The sequence below is a fragment of the Pungitius pungitius genome, chromosome 12 (assembly GCF_949316345.1).
Source record: "Pungitius pungitius chromosome 12, fPunPun2.1, whole genome shotgun sequence".
NCBI lineage: Eukaryota > Metazoa > Chordata > Actinopteri > Perciformes > Gasterosteidae > Pungitius > Pungitius pungitius.
The window spans coordinates 7947723-7975530 of NC_084911.1; the positions used below are offsets into that span (position 1 = coordinate 7947723).

A 27808-nucleotide genomic window follows, 5' to 3' on the forward strand; every position below is an offset into this window, starting at 1 on the left:
GGTTCATAATGTGAAGACACTTCACACGACGTTTGCCAGAGAGCGTTAATTTGAACCCAAATCAATACACGTTCCTTGTGCTTAACCCCGATGACCTGTAGAGGCAAACTTCTCCCACGTGAGATGATGAAGGGCTGGGGGCTCTTCTTCAGGCGCGTTTGGACTTCCGTGCAGAGTGCGCCTCTGCGGCCCGAGGATCGTCGTGCGCTCGAGGTTGGAGTTTCTTCTGCCACATCGCATCCAATCGGTGCCCGGGAACAACGCGCACTCATCTCAGCTGTTGTCAGCAGCGGGAAGCTAAAGGTGGTTGTTTTTGCATTTCCAGCATCTCCTCCCCTTTGCTTTGGGCAGAGAAGGTGTCGGACCATGCGTTCGACGCGCAGGTGAAAAACAAATCTCCGATTTCAAGTTTGTCGCTGCAGCAACTTTTCGCCCCCCTCGGAGGATTCTTTTTTTTTCACTCAACATTGATAAAGATTTTTTTTTTTTCATTAATCCTGAGAAATGTCTCGCAAGAAGTCTGCCAAAGGCAAAGCCGCGACCAGCAGCCCGTCCGCGGGCAGCATCACCGGCCAAAGGAGCGGGAAATCTGCGAGGAGCAGCCCGGGCATCGTGCAGATGAACGGCGTGGTCCATCCCATCAGACCCTCCGTCAGCTGCAGCAGCGACTTCTATGACATCGCGTTCAAGGTAGGACGGACAAACTGCAACGGCCGTGCATTGTACACACCCGAGAAACAACCAATGCGAGGTATTGATTTAATATAATATGCATAATGTGTCACAGGAGTGCGGGACTAACGGTATTAGTGTCGTCTCACTGGTTTTACAACCACTTTTTTAAAAATGCATTATTAATCAGTAGCGAGGTCCTGACACCAGCTGTGTCAATAAACAGTCGCTCTGTCGTGTTTGTGTTTGTTTGTGTGTGTGTGTGTGTGTGTGTGTGTGTGTGTGTGTGTGTGTGTGTGTGTGTGTATTTGCCTCAGCAGTGAGCGATTTGTGTGCTTCACCTAACCTTTCCCCACATTCACACGCACCGATTATCTGTGTTTACTACAAGCTTCAGGGGGACTCCATGGGTTTGAAGCAGCTGTGTGATGTGGGGAGGCGGCACACTGCTTTTGCTAAGCTCCTTCTGCAGAACGATGGGATGTTTTTTTGTGGCCCTGAACATCTGTACACGCCATATTTGCCGCCAAACATGACGATCAATGAAGTAGCACCGTGTTCAAGCAGAAATACGATAAAATTCTTCGTAGTTACAGGTGTTGAGTTACACTACATGTCATTTGGCTGACGCTTTAATCCAAGGTGACTTGCAATAAGTGCATTTCAACCATAAGGATACAAACTCAGAAGAACGAGAGTTCAAGGTGATTCCAATGTCCCGTTGTTCATCGTTCCCAATGGATGCCAGTCGACTTTGAGTCGGTGAAAAGAAATGCATTGCATTTGAATACTGAAAGTGACGAGAGGGACCAGGCAAACATTCTGCTTATGTAGCGAAAGAAGACAACCTGATATAGAGATTTGTAAGAGGAAAAACAAAAGTTTGAAATGGTTATTAAGACCTTTCCATTCTGTCTTCCTCCATCTGTGCTGCTCCTTCTGTGCATCGAAGAGGCAATTTTGATTGTCAAGGTCTGGAACATCACAGTCCCTCAGCTAAGAAGATAACCGTAATCACATCAAACCTTTTAACTTCATCACAGATTCCCCCCCCCGAAGCCTGTTTTGTAATGTGTCCATGCCTCAAAGGTGGTTATGTTTACAGGAAGGATCCAAGGACATCGACTAACAATAACCAGTAGTCTCGTACTCATTCACGTGCACCCTCTTCACCGGCCGCGTACCGAAATAACAGGACAGATTTAGCTGAATGATTCAAATGTCCTGTTTTTATTTCTTGAGGACAGACAATTAGACACTAGTATTACATTAACATGAGTACCGCCCCCCCCCCCCCCTCCCCCCCACTCCCTGTTCATTTTTTTCCTGTGGTGACTCTGTGCAGCCCTCCAGTCAATTCCTGTCTTATTTTCCCTCCTGTGTTTCTGTGCAGGTGATGCTGGTTGGAGACTCCGGTGTGGGGAAAACATGTCTACTGGTCCGTTTTAAAGACGGAGCTTTCCTGGCCGGCAGCTTCATCTCCACTGTGGGCATCGACTTCAGGGTGAGTTCAAATCCATGCAACTTAAAACCCCAAAATGAACCACGTCCGTGCCAGCACACTGTCTGGTTTGTGGAACGGGGCCACGTTTGTACTTTTTTTTTTTTTTTATTCAATTCACATGTTCCAGAGCTATGAGTAGTTCCAGTGTTACGCAAGATAGGGTATTGATTTCTTAAATTAGTTTGACATGCTTTAGTTTTTCGTTCTCCCTTGTGGTCCCGCATGGGCACTCCAACTTCTTCTAATGATCACACTACGGTGTCCAATAGACTGAGACCGACAAACAAACTGACCTGGGCAGCAAAAAAAGAGGCAATTGCTTCTATAGGGACCGGGTGCACAGGGTCACGCCAGCCACAGGAGCAGCGTGTTTGGTGTGTGTGTTTTAGAGGCGTTAATATCAGTACTAATTTAGCCTTGCACTCCTATAACATTGTCAAATTTCCAACAGACAGTTTTAAAGTCAAAAATCAATGCAGGGAAACCGGAGATGTTGTTTTACAAACCTGATGTTGTGCTTCTAGCAGCTAATGTAGCCTCAAGCTGTCCTGCTCAGAGATGAGGAGCGTGCTCCCGAGTTAATAAACTCTCTTCTATCTATCTATCTAACACACAGATTTCTTTGAATTTTCAACCCAAATTAATATATTGCTACAAATGACATCGATTTGGACAATTTCACAGACACAAGGCTCTCGCGCAGTACTACTCTGGTTACCCCTGGTCCTTGTTAATCACAATAGTTTGGTGGATTAGCTGGCGTTTAAATGACATTGCTATTGCTTACCCTCTTCATGACTTGCTTACTTATCAGTTACTGCCTCTCGATGTACATTTGGGCCCATTTGAGCAAAGCTTTCATCAGCTTTCTTTGCCAGCTGCATTTACTTTTAATGGAGGAAGAAGTACAAAACTCAAAAAGTTCAGTGCTTAGTCGGCTCTTTTGTCAGACTGGGTTATTATTTTATTGCAGTGTGGCACAGAGCTGCGTCTCAAATAATTTCATTATCGTCCTATTCTCTTTCCAGTCGGGGTGAAATAGTCCTCTCGACTCACAACGCTCCTTTCTGAGTTAATCTGTTGGGTTAATTGGATATTTGTTTTAACATATACCTCAATGTACATAACGAACCAAACATGTCATTGGGGATTTGATCCAATTCCTACTTCAAAGCCTCAAGATGCTATGTTCTCTGCTGTTGTCTTGCCCTCCTTGTTTATTGACGTGTCATCTCGTTTAGACCACAGCATGTTTTCAACAATAAAAGAGCTTTACTTGTGCGTTGTGAGGCTTAAAACCCCAGTCATACCAAGAAAACATAAATCCACAAAAATTGCATTTTATTAGAAGACCCTCCCAATGAAGGTATTTTAAGGGCCATAAATAAATAGACAAAGAATAAAAACTAGACAATACCTGATCATATTCCATGCCGATCTCCCCTTTTTACAACCCCTTGCTTGGTATTATTCTGATAAATCATTATTGCCTAACACTAATGAGAGAGGGGACTGATTCTATATGACCCGTGGGTACATTTATGCAAATGTCCTGTAGACCAAATCAGGTTTATTGATGTAATTTCACCTCTGTAGCCTCCTTTGAGATTTATTGCTTACACTACAATAATTATTGTCACAGTGAGTGTGACGGGAATCTCTCTGCTGCATGTGTAAAGGGCTAAAATGTAAACTTTTTCTATCGCTTTAGGTTAATTTTCAAATACATACAATTTTACATCCACCCTTTTTTTTAGAAATGGCTCAATAACAAAGAATGGCCTCATGTATTTTTGCTCAAAGCTGAAGTGCCGTGCTCGTCCCTGTGCTCGATTGTGTGGCTTAGAGTTCTTGGCTTGTGAGGTGTGATGTTCTTCTTTTTTATTTTCCTTCAATCAGGAGGTCATGAGCGGATTTGTGTGAGGCGTCGGATGACTTTAAAGGACTCAAAATGGAGCTTGACGTGTTCCTCTTGCTCGCTGTTCCTTTTTTGGGCAAATACAGATTTGTAACCGGCATAAATCAAATACATAAATATCACACTTTAATGTCATCATATACACTAAACCACTTTAGGCTCGGGCTATGTAGTGTTTTTGATGAAACGTTTCAGGGGCTGCAGTAGTTATCTAAAAAAAATGTTGAGCTCTGCAGTGCTGCAAGGAACAGGTTAATTTATTTACAAAGCATACAAAAACATACAGGCTAGAAATAAACTGCACATTTAATGGTTGACTGGCTTTCTTTTATCATTATGACACTTAGTTATTTATTTTTTGGTAGGGTTTAGAGTATTATAAAATAAAGAATTAAGTGAAACTTATCATTCAGAAAGATGGAGAGCGAAGGAGCAATCTACAGTCGACTTGCACTTTATAGCAAGGAGCTTTTTTCATACAATTTTCTTCAATTTGAAGTGTGTTCATCAATATTCAACATTTTTTTCCTGTCAAAAAACCCTGTGAAAAGAATGAAACAAAGCGTGTATTAGTCATTTGTACAATACTTTTCCCACTCCCCCCACCCACCATGTGTGCATCACTGGGCAACATGGCACCGTCTGTTAGTGGAACTGTCCTTGGTGCTGAACTCCTCCAGATTGGAGTTCAATCAAATCCGCCTGTGACCAAATAAAACGCTTTAAATATTGTATTTGTTATTTAGCCGAGTTAAACTGAGTAATCTCATTTTCACGCAAAGTGAAAACATTAATGGCAGCTTTACAGAGGATTCTTTCTTCATCAATGTGGTTAACAGTCAATAGGAAGACATGCAAAAATATGTCCAATGAGGGGGGAAAACAACCTCACTCCCTCCCATCTTCAGAATTTACCTCGACTCACAACCAGAGAGAATTTATTTTTAAATCCCGTAGCTGAAGTAAATGCAATGTTGGGGAGAAGAGCAGCACTTCTCACTCTTATTGAAAGACGATGCAGCTTCACCCAGCTGTCAGTTTTGTCTACTGTGCCTCAAGTGACAGACCTCTTATGCAACCACAGATTTCACCTCTCTGCACCTAAAAGTCGGGGTGGTTAGTTTTGGGGAAGCAGAGTTCGTATGATGCCTGAAGATAGATCACCAAATACTTTAGAGGCTTTTTGACCTGCACCAAACCCTCCCCCTGCAACTACGAAATGTTCCCCAGAGGAGAATTATTACTGACTTCTTTACTTGTCCTCTACAGACACCACGAAGTTGGAATTTTTTTCAGTCTGTATTGACATATCAAAACGACCTGCCTCCACTGAGGTTCCCGTTTGCCCTGTGACCCTCTGATCTTTTTGAGTCACACGTTGGACCTGAAGCTTCACACCTCAGGGTTGAAGCCAGTGAATTAAGTTTCCCTTTCTATGCACAGCAGGGGAGTTTCACACATAACTGACAGACCTTAATTCAGAATTCATTTCCATCTGCTGTTATTTTTGGGTGTGATTTGTATGTATGTGGGGGTGGGAGCTATCAAACAGGCAACAGCCAAAGTTGACTTGAAATATAAGATAACTTGACGTTTTTGGTCCCTAGAATAAATGTCTCGAGCCTCCGATAGATACTCTGAGCATGACAACATGCTCCCTCTCATCCTGATTAACAAGGATTAAACCCAAGAATTTCCTTCACCGGAGATAGGGCAGGTATGAATTTCCTCACCATGTATTTTTGTGCATTGATGTAGAATGAAGCAGATACAGCAGCATTAAAGAAAGGAAATGACACAGAGACAACCACAAATAATATATTTGCATATTGTTCCAGTGCTTTTTCTAGGCATCTTGTTTTTGTGAGATTTTAGTTTCGCCTTAGTTTGCTTGTATCCATCAAATTTAGACCCTTACATTATTGCTGATTTGGCTGTCAAATCTGCTTGAATTCAGAATTTAAATTCAATGTTCATAATGCACCTCACCCTTCTAAGTTGCATTTTGTTTTTTGCATTTCAACAAGATTGATGATGTTTTTTTGTCAACCGTTGATTTCTTTCCTGACCTCTGACCCCATAATGCAGAGCATCTACATCATAAATCATCCCATCTACAACATCACAACGGTTCATGGTTCGGTCAACCTCTGAACAGGTTTTCATGGTTTCACTGGGGAAGCCCTTGTTGTTAAAAATGGATTGTTGATGATGACTTTGTGTGAAATCCGGAAGTGAGATCTTGCTGTGGTTTCCATTCAATGCCGGCCAGCCGCACATCTGATGGCACATATAGTGGCCGTTAAAGACACAAACGCGCGTGTGCCAAAACAAAACAAAACACAACACAATCCCACTACTAGAATGTTCCAACAGATGTGGCAACTGTTAATAAACCAGAGGAGATCCATTAGGCGGCTCTTGTTGCTCAGCTGTCCATCTCCCCTCGCTATAGCCAGACATTGTTAGCAGCCTCCTCCTACATCACTGTTGGCAAGTCTTGCTTGTGCAAACTGGCCCGGCCTGCTGAATAGTCTCCATGTTTTGGGATCTGTTTGGATGCAGGCAGTTTCTCTGTCAAGCTCAGAAGTGATGTGCTGCGACGGGTGCCGCATTGGGGGGGGGGGGAGCCTTCAAAGATGAATGAGCCTCTACTGTTGTTGTGTTTATGTGTAGGATGGAGTTTTATCCATTTGCAAATGAATATATTAGCAACTATTTCGCAAAGCACTAATAGTTTAGTCAGTCTGAGATTTGGTCATTTTTGCTTCAAAGTAAATGACTGGAAACTAGTACACGGGTCTACTTCACTCGGCATTTCCATTTTATACTACTTTGTATTTGTACATCACATTTATATATTCTTCACAGAAAACAGATATTTTCTAACTGAATAATTTAAAAAAATAGTTGCACATAGAAATTCAAAATACTCTTATAGGGACACACTCATCCTCTGCATTGACTCATGAGCCATTTCAGCCTTAGTGATATCGCTTTGATTAAATTAGAATGAGCGTGATATGAATCAGTCTCCTTACTTTCAAAAGACCAAAGTGTGTGTGTGTGTGTGTGTGTGTGTGTGTGTGTGTGTGTGTGTGTGTGTGTGTGCGTGCGCACGTTGTACACCCCCAAACAATCACTGCACTGCAGGTTGCCATTGTGACGTCTGCTGTTCGTGACTTTTTCGAGTGCATTAATATACAGTGCATTTTTAAGTGTTTGTTTAGTGGCTGAAAGTCTCTCTGTTCAGACAAACATGAGGTAATTATCGCCAGACAGGTTGGTTTGAGAGGGTGACTCATGCAACAAGTGGATGTTCGTCATCTCATAAGCACTCTACCTTAGTTGGAAAGATAAATGCACTGCTGTTGAAGTTGATTTCGATATTTCTCATTTTAATCACCCGCCGGTTTATTTACTTTCCTTCCAGTATTTTACTGACTTTGTAGTTCAGCGTGAGTCAAAATTAAGGTGTTGACGAAAGCAGACGGGTCAAAGGTTTTGCTTTGATCAGTTGTTGATGGTTGCCGATGGCGTTGTGTCTGATTGTCCCTCAAGCTATTAACAAAGGACTAATCCAATGAATGCCTCATTTATAATGCAGATGAATGTTTCTTTATGCTGATGACAAGGGCGAGTGTGTCACTGAACGTTTCTGCGTTTGCGGGTCTCAAAAATAACGCACAAACTCTATTATTACATCCTCTTCTGAATGCTTCGGCTTTGAAGGTTCCTCTGTCATTGTGCCTGTCACGTGTCTATCTGAGTGTCACTTGTTCCCAGCTTCTATGCATATAGTCTTGTGTTGTTTCTACTCTCTCCCACTTGCCTTCTGAGTGGGTGCAATTGGTGCCGAGAGTGAGGTTTTTTCTTCTTGAAAATTCAATTGATTAAGGTGATGTTGGAGCTACAATGAGAGCCCGAGGCACGGTTGGAGGTGCAAAAAACAGGCGTGTGTGTGTTGAAGTGACCTTCACTTTAAGCCATTTTGCTGGATTTTCAGTAATTGTTTTCGGGTGTCTAATTGTATATTCATGTGTGAGCTGGCCTGGTGTGTTTATATTCACGCCTCAGCCCGTTCTCAAGCATTCTGTCATATCCGAGTAAGTGTGAATGTGTGTATCCTGTGTGTGTTTGTATTAGTTGGGGTTCTCTTCTGCCTAGGGAGTTTGTAATTCATTAAAAAAAAAGCAGCTTTGCCACCTGCTGCCCTAATGTCACTGAGACCTATAGAGGCGAGGAGACCCATGAATATTTAACCATGGCATGGATTAACAGAGATGAGAAACATTAATTGTACATACAATACATTGTATTGAGAAACAGAAAATGTGGAGTATTGCTCTCTGTTTGCATCAAGTAGTGCCAAAACGGACCCAAGTAAGGCCTGATCCTGTTAGTTGATCTGCTGAAATGGATAATACCTACAATTTAAAATGTACTGAATTGAATTTCCTTTCCTAAGTATGTCATTACGCAAACCCATTTTACAGCTGAACCGTAAATCAATTGTAAAGGATAATACAAGTGCATGATTAACAAGCAGATGAAAACAATGAACCGTTATCATTCATTTTAATTGTATGAAGAAAAATCATTTATTCTGCTTGTAAAAGACAAATGTACCCAAATTAACACGGTTACATAAAGCATATTTTGCTAATTTAATAGTTTTTGTGCTAAATTAAACTCCTTTCACCGCGGTTTACAGGAAGACATTACGGGGAAATTCATCCAGAGACGGCTTTCTGTCAACATTAATGTCACATGCAATACTTGAGGCTAGTGTTCGTATTATTATTTAATGTCCCCATCGTTAGTCTATATGTAGAGTGTGCCGATTAGGGTTGGGTATCGAGAATTGATCGGAATCGGGACTAGCTTTGCGATTTACCCGGTATCGTTCAAAAGTTTAAAATTCGATTCATAGTTTCGATTCTCAGTCCGCCGGCGCCGACCGGAAATAGAAACCGCTGAAGCAAGGTAACGTTTATGTACCTGCAGTATCATACACTCATGTGTAAATGTGTTTTTGTGAGGTTTCAAAAATAAAGCTCTCTGGAGGAAAGTGTACCCCTGTTAAAATATATTCATAATTTATAATGTTTATACAATATTCAAGTTCATAGTTTGATATTTATATTGTCGTTGAAAACAGCCCTGTTAGAAATTCACAGTAATTAATAAAGTTAATAAAAAGTTCATAGAATTAACATTGATGGAGAAGGTCAGACTATTTCCGTTCAGAAAGACCCTTGGTTAGCTAGCTCATATAAAATATCTTAAACTTGACTCTGCCTCTTAAAAGAATCTGAATCGAGAATCGCTGGGAACCGGAATCGAAACCAGGAATCGGAATCGTTCAAATTCAAACGATACCCAACCCTAGTGCCGACTAAAGGTCATATTTGATTTGGATGGAAGGAAGCTGGTGGATGGAGTCTAAGCGGTTAAGACTGTCGTTTGTCCAGGTTACATTTGTTTTGTCTCAAGGCATTGGCACAAATTCTGTGAAAATCCGAGTAGAGGGACGATGAGGCTCTCCAGGCTGTGTGTATCATATAAATGAATGCGGAAGCCCGCCACTTTGGCGCAGTGCAATTGTCAATGTCCATTGGCCTAAGGCCCTCTGCTCCTACAATTAACTTCTGTTTTATTTTTATTTTTTTTACTTCAGAGTCTCCCAAGTGGAAAATGTCAATACCAGGAAAGCTCTGGCTGTTACACAGTCACAGGGGTTTTGGGGGAAGCAGACTTTTTAAGCAATAAATCTCCATTCTTAACCTCCATGTTTATTCCCAGAATGAAGTTGCTATCCATATAAATACAAAAATAACAATAATGTGCAAAGTAATTAGACAAGTGAAAACATTACACCAAAAAGACTTGCCTTCATTTCAGTTGAGAGTACAAGCAATTATCACAACTGGAAACCATTGTTTCCACATTAGCAAAGGTCAGCAAGTACAGCCCAGAGGTGATGGATCGCATAGCCTCTGTAGGTGGCTTTGTGTCTGGGTCTTTGTCTAATGGGATTTATTGTGCTGCCTCCGTTTCCAGGAGAACACCAAGTGCATCTTCATTAGAAGTATTTGTGAAAGGGTGTTGTGGCTCAGAAATGCTGATGATGCTGTATCTAGGAACGAGAGCGGGGAGGCGGTGAAGGGAGGCCACATGTCAAAAATACTATAATATAATGGATTCTTGAAGTTGAAGGATGATTGTGTATAAAGTTGGGCTAACTGACCCGAAGCGGTTGGAGTTGGACTAACAACATCAGCTGCCACCTGCAGGCAGAAAGCAGCGGACACAGAAGTGTGTGCATGTGTCGGCGCCAACGTGACTTGGGGAACTTGACAGCCGGGAGATGGGTTGACTGTAGAGTAGAGGCCTGGCGCTCCCTTTGCCCTCCGTTCTTGACTCCCCATTGCTTATATTTCTGACGTGTGTGTGTGTGTGGGTGTCCAGACAGCCTCATGCACCGCTGAGCTCTGGGCAACGAGAGAAAAGACATCGAGCAGCCTCCCTCTCGCTTATTCAGTTTTATCAGTGCAGTGAATCTGTCTCTCTCTTTTGCGGCCATCATGCTCCTCTTCTTTGCCGCATGCCGCTGCCATTAATGTTTTATTGGCTCACACTTCACGGAAACCCTCTGAAAGCTCTTTGTGCATTTGTAATTCATGATCCCTGCGAAGAGCTGTTGGAGTCCTTCTGCAGCCGGCACCCTCTCACTCTCACACGGCCCTTTTTGAATAGCCGAACTCCGGTGTCTGACCGGTGAGTGGAGCCGCTTGTGTTTGAAGGTGTGTTCTGTTTGAAGTGTTAAGGGTTCTGCTCAGGAAATGACGTTGACCCGAGTGCGGTGCTCCTCGGCTGTAAACCTCAGCCGTGTCGGCGTGTGAGTGGTGGAAGTTCTAAAAGTAAACTGGAGCCGCGTGTTGCTGGGAGAGTGATTGACAATTTGTAATCCGCAATACTTTACTTTAATTCCCTTCCCTAATCTTTCGACAGTAGGTTTAGTGCTCGGATACTTCTTAGTCCAAACTCTCGGGCGCTCGCAAAATCTGTTGAATTATGTCCTTGTTCAGGCGGATTCCATGTAATTCCTCTCAGCAAATTTATAATTATCAGACCAACCACCCAATATCCTTACGGTGTGCTATCATTTAGATTCTATTTCTGGGTTACTAAATATTTATGAAGCCTCCGAGCACGTTGTGAGTTGTTTTTAGCAATGGCAGCAACGGCGCTGATGAGATTCCCATCAGCGCACACTTACAAACTGCAGCTTGACTTATTCGTGAATATGTATGGGAGTCCTCGTCTGCTTGGAAGGTGAATCGACCTGTCAATCATTCTATTTAGAAGGGCTCTGCTGGCCGATTCTTGGGCTTGAACATAATTTCTTTCTCCTCTGGGATCGAGGAATTGGGAGGTAGTAATAACTCTGAGGGGGAGGGGGGGGCTGAAGGGAGGAGAGACGCCAGGTGCTGTTATCCACATCGGCCTACTAGCAGGATTGTGGGTCACGGACTTCTTATTCTCTTGTGTGCCACAGGGTCTTGTGGTAATAGATGCAATGGGAGCTTTTCCTCTCGACCTACAAACAAAAAAATGGAAGAATTGCAGGGATTTTTGCAATTCCTGCAACCGAATGTCTGAAAGACCAAAGACTTACAGCTCGCCTCAACTGTACAATATTTATGTCTGATAGAGAATGTTAGCATGCTGACAAGCTGAACGTAGATGATAATGTGAAATAATAATCACGGTTTGCTAGGTTTGTCATTGTGAACATATTGGCATGCTGCATGCTAGACTTTAGTTATACAAATAAGGTAATAAATATAGGTATAATAATAGGAATATCTTTGTGCTTTTTGGACTGACTTTGACTTTTTTGGACCAATAAAACCAAAAGGAATTCGAAGACGCCGCATTAGACTCAGAGAAATGTATAGGTCTGATCTTATATGAACAAAACAATTCTAGTTATATACTAATATAATGTAGTTTATGAAATGTGTTGCAATGTTCTTCTGGTGTAGATTAGTCCGATGTGGTGGTTATTTAACCAGGACTGTAGTTGCTCAATAAGCTGAAGGGCAGAGGCCACAAGGCAGGTTTCGTACCTCGGAGCTGGCTTTTCCTTCACTTCTTTATACAGTGGTGCAAATGGCTTTTTAGTTCAATTTGTACCCGGGTATTTGGTACAAAGCCACGCTTTTGAAGGACATTTAGTCCAACTCCTGCCACCTTTCGGATGGACTTTTATTTAGCAAGGTGTCTGTCTGACCTGGAAAAGTGCATGTCCACTTGGATGAGCCTCACTGTGCTTTGTGGTGGAGCAGATTGAAGCCCAGATCAGAGGAATGTCTCTGAGATGGCGAGACGTATGCGAGGAGAGCGCAAAGGAGCTCAATCCTTTGGAGAAAAGAGACGAGGTTCATCAAAAGAGCCCAATGTAAGGTGGCGGCATGCAATATTGATGGATAGAAGAGAAAGTGTCCAGTAGATTAGAAGAAGAGCGCATTCATCCAGGTGTGGCACCACAAATTGATGCAGACCCACACCTCTGGTTGTTGTTTTTGCTATAGGCTGAAGAACTTGTTTTTCATTAAATGTTTTTAAATTCAGGCGCTGTCCCTTACGATGTCTTGCTTTCATTTCCAGAATAAAGTCCTGAACATTGATGGAGTCAAGGTGAAGCTCCAGGTAAGAACGTGCATTCATCCCAGCAATAATCAACAGCTGCTACCACAATGTCAATACGAGTTGTCGTCAAGAGCAAGGCGTAAATAAGAACCAGTCTTTCACTCCGGTGGCGTTGTAGCCACCTGTCAGATCCTGTTTCCAACACCACCTGCCCCCTCGATAAAACTCACTTCAGCTTCAGCAGTGCCTGCTTTTTACAAGATCCGTTTGCAGCACTACAAAACGAGAGAGAGGGGAAGATATTCATCCCTCAGTAATTGGCGTCCTTCATTAGGGCAACTTGGATCTGGGGGGGGTGGGGGTGGTGGCCCTGGGGGTAGTCTTGAGACACAATCAGCAAGAAAGCTGTATTATAGAAGAAGAAAAAAGATAGACAAAAAAGGTCCAGGCAAAAAAGGTGCGGGAGTAATTGACAAAAAACAGTAATATCTGCAATTACCTGCAAAATGTCTGCTAAGGAGAGTGAAACTGCATCAACTGAAGAAACCAAATGAAAGGAAAATATTTGTCTTTGATTAACCAGGGTGAAATCCCAGTCACTACTGTGGCTCCATGGCTGGTCACCTATTATTAACGTTGATTTCAATGTGTTTACAGCTTGCGCGCAGAAAAACATGAATTAATGCAGCTTGAAGTACAGCTCTTTTTCATTACTGAATTCATAAAACAAAGGACTATTCATTAGTCCTCTGTGTCTCATATCCATATTGCAGACTATAATTGGAGGGGTTCACAATGAGCTACAGTGAGATGGCCGAGCAAACAGAGGGCTTATTATAGAGATGGAAACTTCTCCTCCATTCAGTGATTACCTCGCTCTCCTATGCTCTGCAGATCTGGGACACAGCTGGACAGGAGCGGTTCCGTAGTGTCACTCACGCCTACTACCGGGACGCCAATGGTGAGACACTCGCATGCAAAAACACACCGAATATGTTGTTCTTTTTTACAGCAGAGGATTCGCTTTGAAGGTAAAACAATGTTAATTTGCTCACATGCATCAGGTGCTTGACATGTAGCCTAATATGCAAATGATGGCCTCATTAGAATAGTCTGGAAAGGAGTCTGTATTCTCTTCCTGTGCACATCAAGGTACAATAAATGTGAGGTTTATGAGAATTCGCCTGAACGTGTGTCCATATAATTTCATATATTTTATTTAAGCTTTTGTTTACATGATTTCAGACAAAGCCCTTTGCGGGACTTTAGTGCAGCATGTTTTGGCCTCTACATGTACATCAAACATTTTCTAAAGAAACTGATTTGGTCAAAGGGGAAAAAGTAGAACTTAAAGGAGCTTTAATATAGTTGATTTGCTGCATTGCTGCAAAGAAGAAAGAGAATAAAAGATCCACATCTCAATTTTGCGTCTGCTCATGTCTTTGCAGCCACCTGGCAGGAAGTAGAACAAAGACTTAAATGATTTGTCTGTGTGTATAATCCTACTATGAATGCAATGCATTGGCAGTTAGCCCGCATATGCATTGCAGGATTTATTTGTCTACTGTAACCTGGAGGACCTTTGATGAAACTGACGTTTAAAAGAGTGGAATTGTGTTTTCTGCTTCACGACTTTCATTTAATGAAAAGCATTGAAGCTCAATCTAAAAATCTGAAAAGAATTATTATACATGTCATGATGAACCATGGAAACAAACTAAAGCTTTTCAAATGATGTCGATGAAATCCCAGGTGTTGAGATGTTGCGAATGATGTGTGAATGTGAGGAAGAGATCAAAAGAGCTTTAATTCCCATCGCTGTTCTGTCTTTGTTTTCACATTTTGAAGTTTCTCACCAAAAAAGGCTTTTTCTTTTGCAGCTTCTGTGTCTCGGCTTCTTATCAAGCCTTTCTCTATTCTGTACACACAATCTATAATCATTTCCTCCTTCAAAAATGTTCTATTTGTCAGTAAATCATGCCTATTATAGTTATTGATTGAGTTGAAAAAGAAACATGATTTTGTGCAAAACATGTTTGTTTTGCACCAAATCGACACACCTGCTCCGATATGTAAAAGCTAGCCTGACAAATAACATGTCAGGCTAGCCTTTACATATAAATGAGAATAATTAACAACTTTTGATGATGTTTAATAATGCTGGCATGAATACAAATAAATATAAATAAATGATTTTCTGTGTCCTGACTCAAACTATTAAGTGATAGCTGAGGGCAAAACAGTGCGAAGCGGCTCCAGGAAAAGTCTGTATTAGCTTTATTACTTTCCTACTTAGCTGTTAATCTTCAACATGATCATCACTCTTGAATTGCATCCTTTCCAAGCTGTGCAGGCCCTTGATGCTTCCCAAATACCTGAACTCCCCGGGCTCCATAGACAGATAGGGAGACATCCAATGAGGTATCTTTGATGTATGAAATGGGTTTTTCACTCACATTTTCTTTTCAGTGCAGATGTTGGCAAAGTTCCTTGGATGAGAAGAAGCAGTCTTTGAGTTGTGTTTTATGTGGGAGTTCAAGGACCTGTCACAATCAAATATAATTCTCAATTTCTTATGGTGGTGCTGCATGCCAGGGCAATGCCATCTAGAGAATATATCATTTCCTAAATCATATTGCCTAATGGAAGTGTGTGTATATAAGACAGAGAATTCAAATTATTCAGCGTCAGGCACAAAGTAAACTTCATTTAAAAGGGAGTTCAAAAAACAAGGGGAAAGCATTAATTAAACACTTTATTTAACAAAACCATACGCTTAACCTTTCTTTTTTGTGTGTGTTTTTTTAGCTTTGCTTCTGCTATATGACGTCACAAACAAAACATCCTTTGACAACATACAGGTAAGTAACATTTTGTTGATCTTAGTTTATTAAGTAATAGTAAAAATGTTATTAACTACTTTGACAAACGAAATATAAATGTTATTCTTAACTACAAGATATTCCCATCATTTTATAAATGTGCAAATGTCACATCTTATATGGTCATTTTTTATTATACTTGATAAACATTCCCGTCACATTAAATTTATAGATTGAAAACTGCGGTTGGATTCCGACTTTGACAATTGTCACAAAAGGCTCGTGTGATACTGATAAATGAATCTTTTGTAAAGATGCTAAGATTCATTCAGTGTCGTTTTTTTCACCATCATTAACCTGCGTTTTCATCAAAGTCAGTCAGTATGACCAAGTAGGGACTTTAAGGACAAAGGGGGAAAGAATTACCAGAACTAATTGAACAGGAGGAATGGGGGCAGTTGAGCGTGTCCTTGTGTCCCTTCTGAGGTCCACAGGAACTAATTATCAGCCTCTTAGCGTCTCCATCCCTCTATTTATCTCCATCTCTACCAAGCTATCTCTGATATTTGGTATGCCTCAATTCAAAAGAAGGAAAAAAAAGCAATTTTGAGCATCTTCCGGTGGTGAAAATGCATTGACATGGCTGCTTCCCCTCTTTGAATCTAATTTTGGATTTCCGAGCCAGCAACAAGTCTGAATTTGTCGGTGTTCAGTTTTCGGCATGAATGTAGTTGCGTCTGGTCTGTCTGTAGCTGTACCTCCTCTGCTCTTGTTCTTCTTATCTTTGAAACCATTATCACACAAGATTTGTGATTTATTTCCTACATGACTGGATGGATACATCTACTAAAACAAAGATTTATTCATTAAAGTTGATCACAGAAAGTTACACTCTTTGCCACCCAGACATATTCAATTTAATGTTGCAGCTGATTAAATAAATGGAACATTTTATTAAAAAGTTAATCTTATTTCTCATTAACGACACACCATCTTGACAGAAAAAAACAAATGTAGAAATTTTTGCACATTTATTAAAAGGAAAAACTGAAAGCAACAGGGGGGGAAATCTTTTCCTTTTTCTCTGCAGTGTATCGGGACACTGAGACGAGCAGAGCATTAATGTCACAGCTGTCCGTCATCTCAGCAAATAATTCGCCGTGTGCTCGGGCTCGCTACATCTTCAGCTGTTTAAAGGCAATGACAATGCATTTTGCTGCTCCGTGCAATAGAACTTACTGAATCGCTGACGTGTTTCAGCCAAGACGCCGGCGCCTGCAGGGCCTTTTTGTAGCTCAACCTTTTAAAAAAACAAAAACAAAAAAAAACAGCGGTTTTCATAACATTTTAATTCATCAGCATCAAGTCGGCCGTCTAATTAAATTAGCCTCGCAGGACACAAACTTTATATTTGTTATCGACCGTTAACAGATCAATAGCTCCGGCCCGGGTTCAGAATACATTTTCTATGAGTATGATAACATCGTTCCCATTGAACAGTCTGGCTTTGATGCCGATTGTTAAATGATCCAGTACTTTACCGCCGCCATTGCTCGTGTGTGTTGTGTGTGTGTTGTGTGTGCTGATGCCTGAATGCTTGATCGTGCTTACGTGTCTGTGTTGTAGAAACCCAATGAAAGCAACGAGCGAGATGAAACCTTCATTCATCGCCCTGCGTCTGTCTCCGGGGCGTGGACGTCCAACGATGCCTACCTCATAGCTGTTAGTTAAATGTCATGGCACCGCCGCACCAGATGGTGATGACAGAAAGTGTACGTAAATAATGCAGCCTTATGAATTCTAATAGCGTTCATTTGTAATCAGAGGAGACCCGGCGCTTAGCGGGGGGAACCGCGCTGTGCAAGTGTTGCATGAAGAAACCAACCGTGGATTGTTTTGCACCATCAGGTTCTATAGAAATAAAAAAAAATTAAAAAAATGAGGCAATGCACATTCATTCTGTAATTTTGTCTCCTGTGTGGAACATTGTTAGTCTGCAAGCTCCATTGCTTCTGTATATTCCTGCCTGTCCTTGAATGTATGCTTGTGTGACAAAGCCAATGGAGCAAAGTCCTGCTTTTTGCTGCTGTTGTTGTTGTTGAAGAAATTCAATTTCCCAGACGGAATGGAATAAGTGAAATACCTTAGCCGACGTATTCATGTTGAAGGGGAATGACTGACGTTATGGAAAAGACTTGAGGGTGGATGGAAAACAAATAGCAGAATCTACTTAATTCAGCCATGTTGCACGATTTTACAACCTCTTTGTCGATGGGTCACGGAAAAAGCAAGGCCATCATCGTATTGTTCTTTGTTACACAACACACCATTTCCACCCCCGCTCATCAGAAAAAGGCCCTTTATGTTCCTCCGAGTTTGTTGCAACTGTGCAGAAGGAAGCTCTTTACTCGTGGCGGTCAAAGGTCAAAGCCATTCAAACTCTGAATATAGTAGCTACAGCCATAAATGTACCATATATGTGTAGCAATATTAAAGAAAGAAATAAGTGTGCTTTTAAAACTACTTTTCACTTGATCCAGAAGAGTTACATTTGTACATTAACTGCTTGCATATACTTTAATTTAAATTCATGGAAACTCAAACGTCAGAGAAAATGTTTCAGTCTTTTCAGCCACAGAGTTGATTTGATGTAAAGAAACGGCCACTTTCAAATTTCACAGGGTCCTGACATAAAGCCCCCTAGTACCCAATGGCGTAATCATTCCATTAAAATATAATGACTGATATTATAGAAATTGCACCTAACCTGATTGAAAATGTAAGGAAACATAAAAAATTGAATCCGTCGCCTCACTGAAATTTTTACTATTAATGTCCTCCCTTTTGAGGATGTTATTTCCCCAAAAACTGATGTTGATGTTGAACTGATGAATGTTATTGTTATTAACGGATACTGGGAAATGCCTGCACAATTTGCAGAAGAAAACCCTCAAAGTACCTCCATAAATGTCACCAAGCTGATGTGAAAATGCCAACATCATTAACCCTGTATGCGAACAGGTTGAAATATTGAATTTTGGTGCACTCGCTGAGCCGTGTGCACACGGCTTTCTCTGTGTCCTCCTTGTGTGTCTGACAGTGACGCTCCTCCTCTCAGGGGACAAGTTCCACTTCCCTCCTGTACTCCTCTCTGAGATGGCCCAGTCTGACTCTGCCCCTTGCTGGGAGAAGACTTAACTGCTGGTTTAATGCTCTGATCAAAGCTTGGCAAGGAACGGCAAATCTGCTTCGACAAAAGTACAGTGGAGAAAAAGTTATTGTGGTCAGCAAAAGTATGACGTATGATCAATGCTTTTTATTTGCTAACTAGAAGACGTTAGTGGAATCCAAGGACATTTCTTTTTTCGTATATTGTTTTGAGGGACTAATTGTACGGTGGCCGAGAAGGTTCAGACAAATACAAAAGCAACAACACAACCGCAAATGCCACAACGCAACACGAACGCCACAACACAAAATACAAAAAGCACATCACAACTGCAAATGCCACAACACAACACGAACGCCGCAACACGAAAATACAAAAGCCACATCACAACCGCAAATGCCACAACGCAACACGAACGCCGCAACGCGAAAGCGAAAACGGAAGTAGCTGCCCACGGGAGCGAGCGTATTTTGGAGGAACGGAGCTGGAGGATGGCAGATCGTTTAAGAAGTAAGTGAAACATGATTCCTTACTTTAACTGTAGCCGCAAGGAATCATGTTTCACTTACTTCTTAAACAATCTGGCATCCTCCAGCTCCGGTGTTACGTGCCGACTGGGTTTTTGAACCTACTGGTTTGGCTACGCGTGCGTGTTTGTTTTGCCCCGACAGCGGCAGATGTTGTCTGCCTCGGTCACCTGATCCGTCACACAGTCGCAAACATATTTCTGAAAATGTTCAAAATGTATCCCATATCCAATGCAGCGGTTATGATTGTATAAGTGAGCACTACATCACTGCTACGTATAAAGAAATAAATAAAAGAACATACGTTTATTAAAAGATCGCCACAACCTGGATTCGAACTCGCAGTCGAGCAAAATAGCAAAACTTTATAAGACGGCGGCGCTACGCCGTCGGCCAACCGAGCTGTCAAATGCCGCTACTGATTTCACTACTTATCATGAAATTGCAAATCGTCAGTGGCAAGAACATCTTTTGGTTCAGGGTGTATATGTATACGTGTGCATAATTACGTATGGGTATGTGAGTATATGTGTATGTATATTGGTAATTTTTTTTTATCTTGATCTAAAAACCGATAGACCTGATGCTACACGAAACCAATTTGAACGGAGGACGTGCTTTTCGTTTTACTTAAGAGGTAAAATACAACTCTGAATTCTATCTCTGCCTGTTATACAATTCAAATCCTGGTCTTTGGGGGGGCGGAGAATAACAAATGTAGGACTCAGTCTTGCTTTTTCATCTCCGCGACAACTAATGCAAAACAGGCAGCGTCGGAAGAAACTCTCGTTGCTCCCTGCCAGTGGCAACTTGTTTCACTACACCGCTGCCGGAAGATGTCTGGGCTTTTATCCTCCTCTTTCTTTTGTCTTGTCTCTTACCGTCTCTGTTGTCTGTCTCTCCATCTTAACGCCTTTTTGGCCCCTTCTGTTGCATCTCTACCACGTCCCTGCCTCGCATCGCTCCTCTGCCGTCGTTTACTTTGAGTTTTGACCTTTGGCATCAAATTAAATGTTATAGAGCAAATGGGTACTAATTACCGCTTATCTTTTTGTTAAAATTGACCGAACAAGTTACGTGAGTGGTTTGTAAAGACATTATAATACATGAGATGGTTCGACTAATGAGAACTGAAAGCATACGTGTAAATAAGGCTACAACAGATGTTACAGGCACAGCGCTGCTGATGGATGTATTGGCTCTCAGAAATGGGATGTTCATCATTATATTAAAGTGGACTTTGTATCTTCCAGTTGAATTTGTTTTTTGAGGATACGGGAGACGTATCACAGGTCCACCAACAAATACAAAACCATATAAATGAACTATTTTATGCAAATGACAGTGAGTACTGGGGATGCAAATTCAAACAATCCAAACTTTTTGTCACGGTTTGGTCCCTCTTCCTGTTTTAGTTTGAAGTTTCATGTTCCTTGTGGTCCTGGGTTAACTTCACTTCCTGCCTTGTCTTGTGATTGCGTGATTGTCTCCACCTGTGTCCAATCACCTGCACCTCCCTTGTGTATTTAAGCCTTGTGTGCCTATTGTCCTTTGTCGCGTCATTGTCTAATGTCCCTCGTCGTTGGAGCACGTCTATGGTTTGTCTAATAAAGAGCACTTTGATTGAAGAAACTCTGCGCTTAGGTCCTCACTGCAACCTGCCCCAGCCCGAGTGTGACACTTTTATTTTCATCCATCGGGCTTTGCCCGACCTTTTTTTGGACAACTTTTCATGTCCCTCAAAGCCCCTCCTCACTGGGGATTTGGCTCTGCAGCTGGAAGCCCGTCAATTTATTCTAGATCGCTTTGTGAGAAATGCTGCGGACAGCAAAAAAGGACGGTAGCATAAATATTCTAATTAATGAATGAATGAATGATCTTCCTTAACCCCAGCGCCATTGACAACACGTTTCCTGTATCGTCTCCTGTTCTTTAACATGACCTTTGGCTTGAGGTGAACCTCTAGTATCACAGTCATCAGAATAAATCCTAGAGGGGCTGTGGGAGGGGGGGGGGAGGGCTCTGGAGTAGGACTACTTAAGGAGAGGCAGATCGATCACCTGCCAATCAGACATCCAATGTGGAGTCATTCACCGTGGTTGCAATTTACGCCCTATGTTGAGATGAGGGATTTATTATTTTGGCAGGAAAGGTTAGCGGGTGTCTATCAGAGCTGATTAAATGAGCAGTAACTGAGGGGGGTTGAGGTGCTGTGGGAGCTCATAAAAACTCTTTCTCTCACCTGTGTACTGACTAGTTACTGCAGGATGGATTATTTCTCTTTCTCACGTACAGTACCAGTCAAAAGTTTGGACACACTAATTTAATCTAATTTAATTGTACTGTAGTTGAAGCCCTTCTACCTGTTTGCCAGACTTGACAATTGCCGTACAAGATGTTCTCTTCCTGAAAGCCCTTTTTCTTGTGCAGTACATATTTTCTTGTCTCTTTTCTCAGGTTGTTTTTTTAGGTTTTCTAACAGCTCATCTTGTGTGTGTGTCTGTGTGTGTGTGTTTTTCCCTTTGTTGTTAACAGGCATGGCTGACTGAGATCCACGAGTACGCCCAGCAGGATGTGGTGCTCATGCTGCTCGGAAACAAGGCAAGTCATCGGGTTAAAGAAAAAATCTAAGGCCGACAAATGGTAGATTGTAAAGGCCCAAATAACGGCAACGGAGCAAGAAAAAGCCAATTCATCTGCTGACATCACGCACTTCACTCCTGTTTACCCCATTTTCTCAATTTGTTAATTCGGTTAAATGAACAGTTACATTGTCATTGTCTGACTGGCCTGTATTGTGGACAATGTGTAGCGTTACATATTTTAGAAATAACCTTTTTGTAAGTGAGCTGAAAACCGTTCGGATTGGAGAAAGCCTCTTGGTTTTATGAAGAATATGTGGAATATGAGCATTTATTTTGAAGCTCTTTAGTCTCTAAAGCAACAATGTGTAGAATAAAACTGTTAGAAATAGCCCTCAACAATTAAACAATATTACCATTATGTGTTGTCTTTTTTTCCCCAAAAAGACATTACCCAGTTCTTCAGAAAGTGATACGCCCATATAAATTAAAGTGATACATTTTACACATTTGTATTATGATTTACTGTTAACCTTTGGCTTTAGGCTCGGTGCCATAGTCCGGATAGAGAAAGTGTTTCAATTTAGACAAACGCTCAATTAATTACACCCTGACAACAATGTAAACTATTAGCAGGAGAGGTTTGACTTCCTGTCATATCTCTAAAAAGGGGAAAACTTCTAACACTCTCCTCAATTTGAGGTATCCAATAATGTATTGTTTTTTTTATATCTCTTCCATAACTCAGTTGCCGTATTCCGAAAGCTAACAGTATCCAATGCACTCATTACATTTCATTACAACATCATTAACCAAACTAATGTGATTTATGGATAATTAAATCTGTTTTCAAGCACACAAACCTCTTGCAATATCTCAAACTGCTGATTTGCAAATAACATTGGTACCACTCACATCCCTCCTCCCCACTCAGTGCTTAATTGGCATCCTGAGAGTCAATCTTAAGTCATTATTTGCCATCAGAACTGAACACCAGAGGAAAGCTTACAGGAAACCTGTGGACAAAGAGCGAAGAGATCAGCAAATGGTGTGGGTGGAGGTTGGCGTGACCTTGTTTTTCCCTGTCTCACCAGGCCGATGCCACTCACGAGAGGGTGGTGAAGAGAGAAGATGGTGAGAGGCTTGCAAAGGTGAATAATAGAAAATTTGAACCTTTTTAGAGTCCAGATCCTACAAATGAGTACCTTCTTATCGTGGATTTCTCCTTTACAACAGCATTTGGACAAATGCATCACATCCACGCTGGATTTATTGCAACATAAACCAGTTCACTGGGAGGCAGCAGCGGGTTGAAAAGTGTTAAATGACCATGCATGTCTTCTGGGCAAACAGTAGTCTTCAATAATTGTCCTAATTTTGACTCTTCAGGAGTTTGGCGTTCCTTTCATGGAGACCAGCGCCAGGTCGGGTCTAAATGTAGAGCTGGCTTTCACTGCTGTGGCAAAGTGAGTATCATCCTCTCTGCAGGTGATGTGGATCAGTCTGATTTTGTCTTTTCAATCTTCTAAATATAGAAATATTAAAGGAATTCATATAGGAATATTGACATTAATAATGTGTTGAACTTGTTAGTTTAACAAAAAAACGCATTTCTGATTGATTATGCAATTTTTCTCCCTTAACCTCGATTCTGAAATATTCTCCTCATTTCAAAAGCTAATTTCTGGTGCATGCATCTTACCTCCATCTCAGGGAGCTGCAGCACCGCTCTCTGGAGGATCCCAGTGAGAAGTTTAAGCTCCAGGAGTACGTAAACAAGGAGATGAAGAGCACAAGCTGCTGCAGGTCTTAGATCGTGTGTGTGTGTGTGTGTGTGTGTGTGTGTGTGTGTGTGTGTGTGTGTGTGTGTGTGTGTGTGTGTGTGTGTGTGTGTGTGTGTGTGTGTGTGTGTGTGTTGGTGGATATGTTATATCTGGACTTTTCACCTGATTACACACCAGCATTACGAGGACCTATATGGTATTTACGGACCATGCTGAGGTCCTCATAAAACAAAGAGTGTAAACGGCTTATAACTGTTTAAGTAACATACTCTCTCTTTTTCGTGGAAAGTCCTTTTTTACCACTTTACCTGATTTCTGTGTATCACAGTGTATAGAACAGCGCCGCGTAGCGTCCTGACCATGCTGGTGCTGTTTCATACACATTTTGACACACACGGTTAAAATTTCGCGGGCTGCCTTGTGATTGGCTGGTTTTTCCTGCGGAGCGGGACAGGGTGAGTGACGTCGGAGGGGCGGGTCAGTCACGTTGGAAGGACTTACGGACGTCAAGTACAAGGTCTATCAGCCCTTTAAAGATGAAGACAGGCTTGAATACCTAGCTCCGAGATGAAACCGTGTGAGGTGAGATATGATGGCATGCTTTATGATTTTTACGTACGAACGTCAAGTACAAGGTTCATCAGTTTTTTAAAGATGAAGACATGCATGAGTAGCAAGCTCCGTGAGTTACGTTAGCTCCTGGTAGCTCCGTGTATAGCTAGCTCCGAGTAGCTCCGTGAATAGCTAGCTCCGAGTAGCTCCGTGTGTAGCTAGCTCCGAGTAGCCCCGTCTGTAGCTAGCTCCGAGTAGCTCCGTGTGTAACTGGCTCCGTGTAGCTCCGTGAGTAACGTTAGCTCCGAGTAGCCCCGTGTGTAGCTAGCTCCGAGTAGCCCCGTGTGTAGCTAGCTCCGAGTAGCTCCGTGAGTAACGTTAGCTCCGAGTAGCTCCGTGATTAACGTTAGCTCCGAGTAGCTAGCTTTGTATAAAACGGAGCTAGCTACAGTTACGAATGGAGGAGATGAGACCGTGTGAGGTGAGATATGATGATATGCTTTGTGTTTTTTTAAACGAACGTGCAAAACGTAGCGGACATGCTAGGGACTTTCTTAACTTCTACAGTTAATCTTAGAGCATCTAAAGATGTTCTTAAATTGTGAAACAGTGTTAAATTAAAATTTGAATTGCGCTGTTATGGATTTTCTTATATTATCTCCGTTTATTACTGATTTAAATGGCTATAGAAAGTTTTCTGATCGTGCATGTTCTATAAATAAAGATAAAAATGCTGATAGCCTTCTTTGGTCATTTCAGTAACAAAATATGCATCGGCGAAGACGCTTAAATCCGAAGGATGATGCCAAATTTTACATTGATACTGGAGGGGACAAAGTGGGACTTGATGTCAAATACATCAATGCCTTCAAAGGTAAGTTGAATGTTTGGATTTTGTAATCCTGATTAAAGTATGAATGAACTTGACTGATGTTTTTTTCTGTCTGTCTATGAAATAGGTCGCGGCATCTTCACCTCGGCTCCATTTGATAAAGGAGACTTTCTGTTAGAATATAGAGGTGAACTAATAAACCATAAAGAATGTCAGAGGAGACAGAGCCTTTACCATGACCACCTTAAGGTGTTCATGTTCGAGTTCCATTTTAATGGAAAACTATGGTGGTGCGTATCATGTCAATGCTTAGTCTAATTAAACGACACATTGCCTTTATTTTATATATTTACTCTTGTGAAACTAATGTTTACTTGTGTTTTTGTAGTGTTGATGCAGCAAAAGAGGATAGGTCTCTTGGAAGGCTTGTAAATGACGATAATGTAAACCCCAATGCCAAGATGAAGTACCTAAACATCCAAGGGAAGCCCCATCTGTGTTTGTTTGCAGCACGAGACATCAGTCAAGGAGAGGAGATCACCTATAATTATGGTGACTCTGACTGGCCATGGCGATGCAAGGTAGTCAAAATATTTCTTTGTGAAAATGAAGTTCTCCTTGCTCTTTGCTCACACGCAGCTTTGATTTTACATATTAATTTTTCAATATGAAAATGGTTTTTGACATTGTGGGTTGATGGGGTACAAAAGACATGCTGCTACATACAAATATCGAATTTCTGCTGTATTAACTATTCAGTTTTTACTTGAACCCTTTGGTTTGATGTTTATTGTTAAAATCTTCAGAAATATTAAGGAAAGTCTTCTGATCGTCCACCCACTCCCTTTCTATCTGCTACAGATGATCACTGCGAATGAGCTGATGGAGTCTGCTGCAAGTGACGAGGCCAACAAGATTGAGACCTCTGTGGATGGCCTGAGTCCAACATGTCCACAACATAGTCCCCCCAAAAGGGTTGAAAAGGTAAACTAAGTCTAAACTTAATTACTTGTGAAAAAGCATTGAATCATGTTTCATGTGTTTGTGCAGTTGCCTCATTAAAAGCCTAAATATTCTCTCTAATGGTACATTTCCAGTTTCTCTATTCATTGTCCTCCTTTTCTATCTGCTACAGATGATCACTGCGAATGAGCTGATGGAGTCTGCTGCAAGTGACGAGGCCAACAAGATTGAGACCTCTGTGGATGGCCTGAGTCCAACATGTCCACAACATAGTCCCCCCAAAAGGGTTGAAAAGGTAAACTAAGTCTAAACTTAATTACTTGTGAAAAAGCATTGAATCATGTTTCATGTGTGTGTGCAGTTGCCTCATTAAAAGCCTAAATATTCTCTGTAATGGTACATTTCCAGTTTCTCTATTCATTGTCCTCCTTTTCTATCTGCTACAGATGATCACTGCGAATGAGCTGATGGAGTCTGCTGCAAGTGACGAGGCCAACAAGATTGAGACCTCTGCGGATGGCCTGAGTCCAACATGTCCACAACATAGTCCCCCCAAAAGGGTTGAAAAGGTAAACTAAGTCTAAACTTAATTACTTGTGAAAAAGCATTGTATCATGTTTCATGTGTGTGTGCAGTTGCCTCATTAAAACCCTAAATATTCTCTAATGGTACATTTCCAGTTTCTCTATTCATTGTCCTCCTTTTCTATCTGCTACAGATGATCACTGCGAATGAGCTGATGGAGTCTGCTGCGAGTGACAAGGCCAACAAGATTGAGACCTCTGTGGATGGCCTGAGTCCAACATGTCCACAACATGGTCCCCCCAAAAGGGTTGAAAAGGTAAAATAAGTCTAAATTGTATGTATGTATGTATGTATGTATGTATGTATGTATGTATGTATGTATGTATGTATGTACACATACATATAATATATGTATGTACACATACATATAATGTATGTATGTATGTACACATACATATAATATATGTATGTACACATACATATAATGTATGTATGTACACATACATATAATGTATGTATGTACACATACATATAATGTATGTATGTATGTATGTACACATAATATATGTATGTACATATAATGTATGTATGTACATATAATGTATGTATGTATGTATGTATGTATGTATGTACACATACACACATACATATAATGTATGTATGTATGTACACATACACACATACATATAATGTATGTATGTATGTACACATACACACATACATATAATGTATGTATGTATGTACACATACACACATACATATAATGTATGTATGTATGTATGTATGTACACATACACACATACATATAATGTATGTATGTATGTATGTATGTACACATACACACATACATATAATGTATGTATGTATGTATGTATGTATGTACACATACACACATACATATAATGTATGTATGTATGTATGTATGTATGTACACATACACACATACGTATAATGTATGTATGTATGTATGTATGTACACATACACACATACGTATAATGTATGTATGTATGTATGTACACATACACACATACATATAATGTATGTATGTATGTATGTACACATACATATAATGTATGTGTATGTATGTATGTATTTATATGGTGTATAGGGACAGTGGTGTATAAGGACATTAGACATGGGAATTAAAATCAGAATCGACATTCTCGATCTAAATCTACTAGCTGTGTGTGTGTGTGTGTGTGTAGGCGCCTCTCATGGTGTATGGGGACAGTTTTATATGAGGACATTCTCTGAATCTACTGTGTGTGTGTGTGTGTGTGTGTAGTCGCCTCTCATGGT

The 27808-nt window shown here is 41.2% G+C and overlaps 2 protein-coding genes across 4 annotated transcripts in view; both read left to right on the forward strand.

The window, feature by feature from the left end:
• LOC119220474 (ras-related protein Rab-26-like) lies at nucleotides 1-24218 on the forward strand. The gene is made up of 9 exons (XM_062565894.1): nucleotides 1-690; nucleotides 2066-2176; nucleotides 12771-12812; nucleotides 13647-13713; nucleotides 15561-15613; nucleotides 21806-21871; nucleotides 22947-23003; nucleotides 23242-23318; nucleotides 23566-24218. The coding sequence occupies exons 1-9, from the start codon at nucleotides 505-507 to the stop codon at nucleotides 23663-23665; spliced, it is 759 nt and encodes a 252-aa protein (XP_062421878.1). The 5' UTR covers nucleotides 1-504; the 3' UTR covers nucleotides 23666-24218.
• LOC119228025 (uncharacterized) overlaps nucleotides 24098-27808 on the forward strand; it is a 9836-nt gene continuing 6125 nt past the window's right edge. For 2 of the 3 annotated variants that reach the window (XM_062565892.1, XM_062565893.1), the window contains exons 1-7: nucleotides 24341-25062; nucleotides 25148-25310; nucleotides 25409-25601; nucleotides 25882-26004; nucleotides 26156-26278; nucleotides 26430-26552; nucleotides 26702-26824. In XM_062565892.1, coding sequence (XP_062421876.1) covers nucleotides 24957-25062; nucleotides 25148-25310; nucleotides 25409-25601; nucleotides 25882-26004; nucleotides 26156-26278; nucleotides 26430-26552; nucleotides 26702-26824 — 954 coding nt within the window. In that variant the 5' untranslated portion in view covers nucleotides 24341-24956. Of the gene's footprint in view, nucleotides 24219-24340; nucleotides 25063-25147; nucleotides 25311-25408; nucleotides 25602-25881; nucleotides 26005-26155; nucleotides 26279-26429; nucleotides 26553-26701; nucleotides 26825-27808 lie in introns of those variants that run through there. The other variant, XM_062565891.1, reaches the window with a different exon arrangement.

Coding starts and splice junctions, on each gene's coding strand:
- LOC119220474 (XM_062565894.1), top strand. CDS start 505: ATGTCTCGCAAGAAGTCTGCCAAAGGCAAAGCCGCGACCAGCAGCCCG. Junction 15,614..21,805: donor CATCCTTTGACAACATACAG/GTAAGTAACATT, acceptor TGTTGTTAACAG/GCATGGCTGACTGAGATCCA. Junction 23,319..23,565: donor GCTTTCACTGCTGTGGCAAA/GTGAGTATCATC, acceptor CCTCCATCTCAG/GGAGCTGCAGCACCGCTCTC.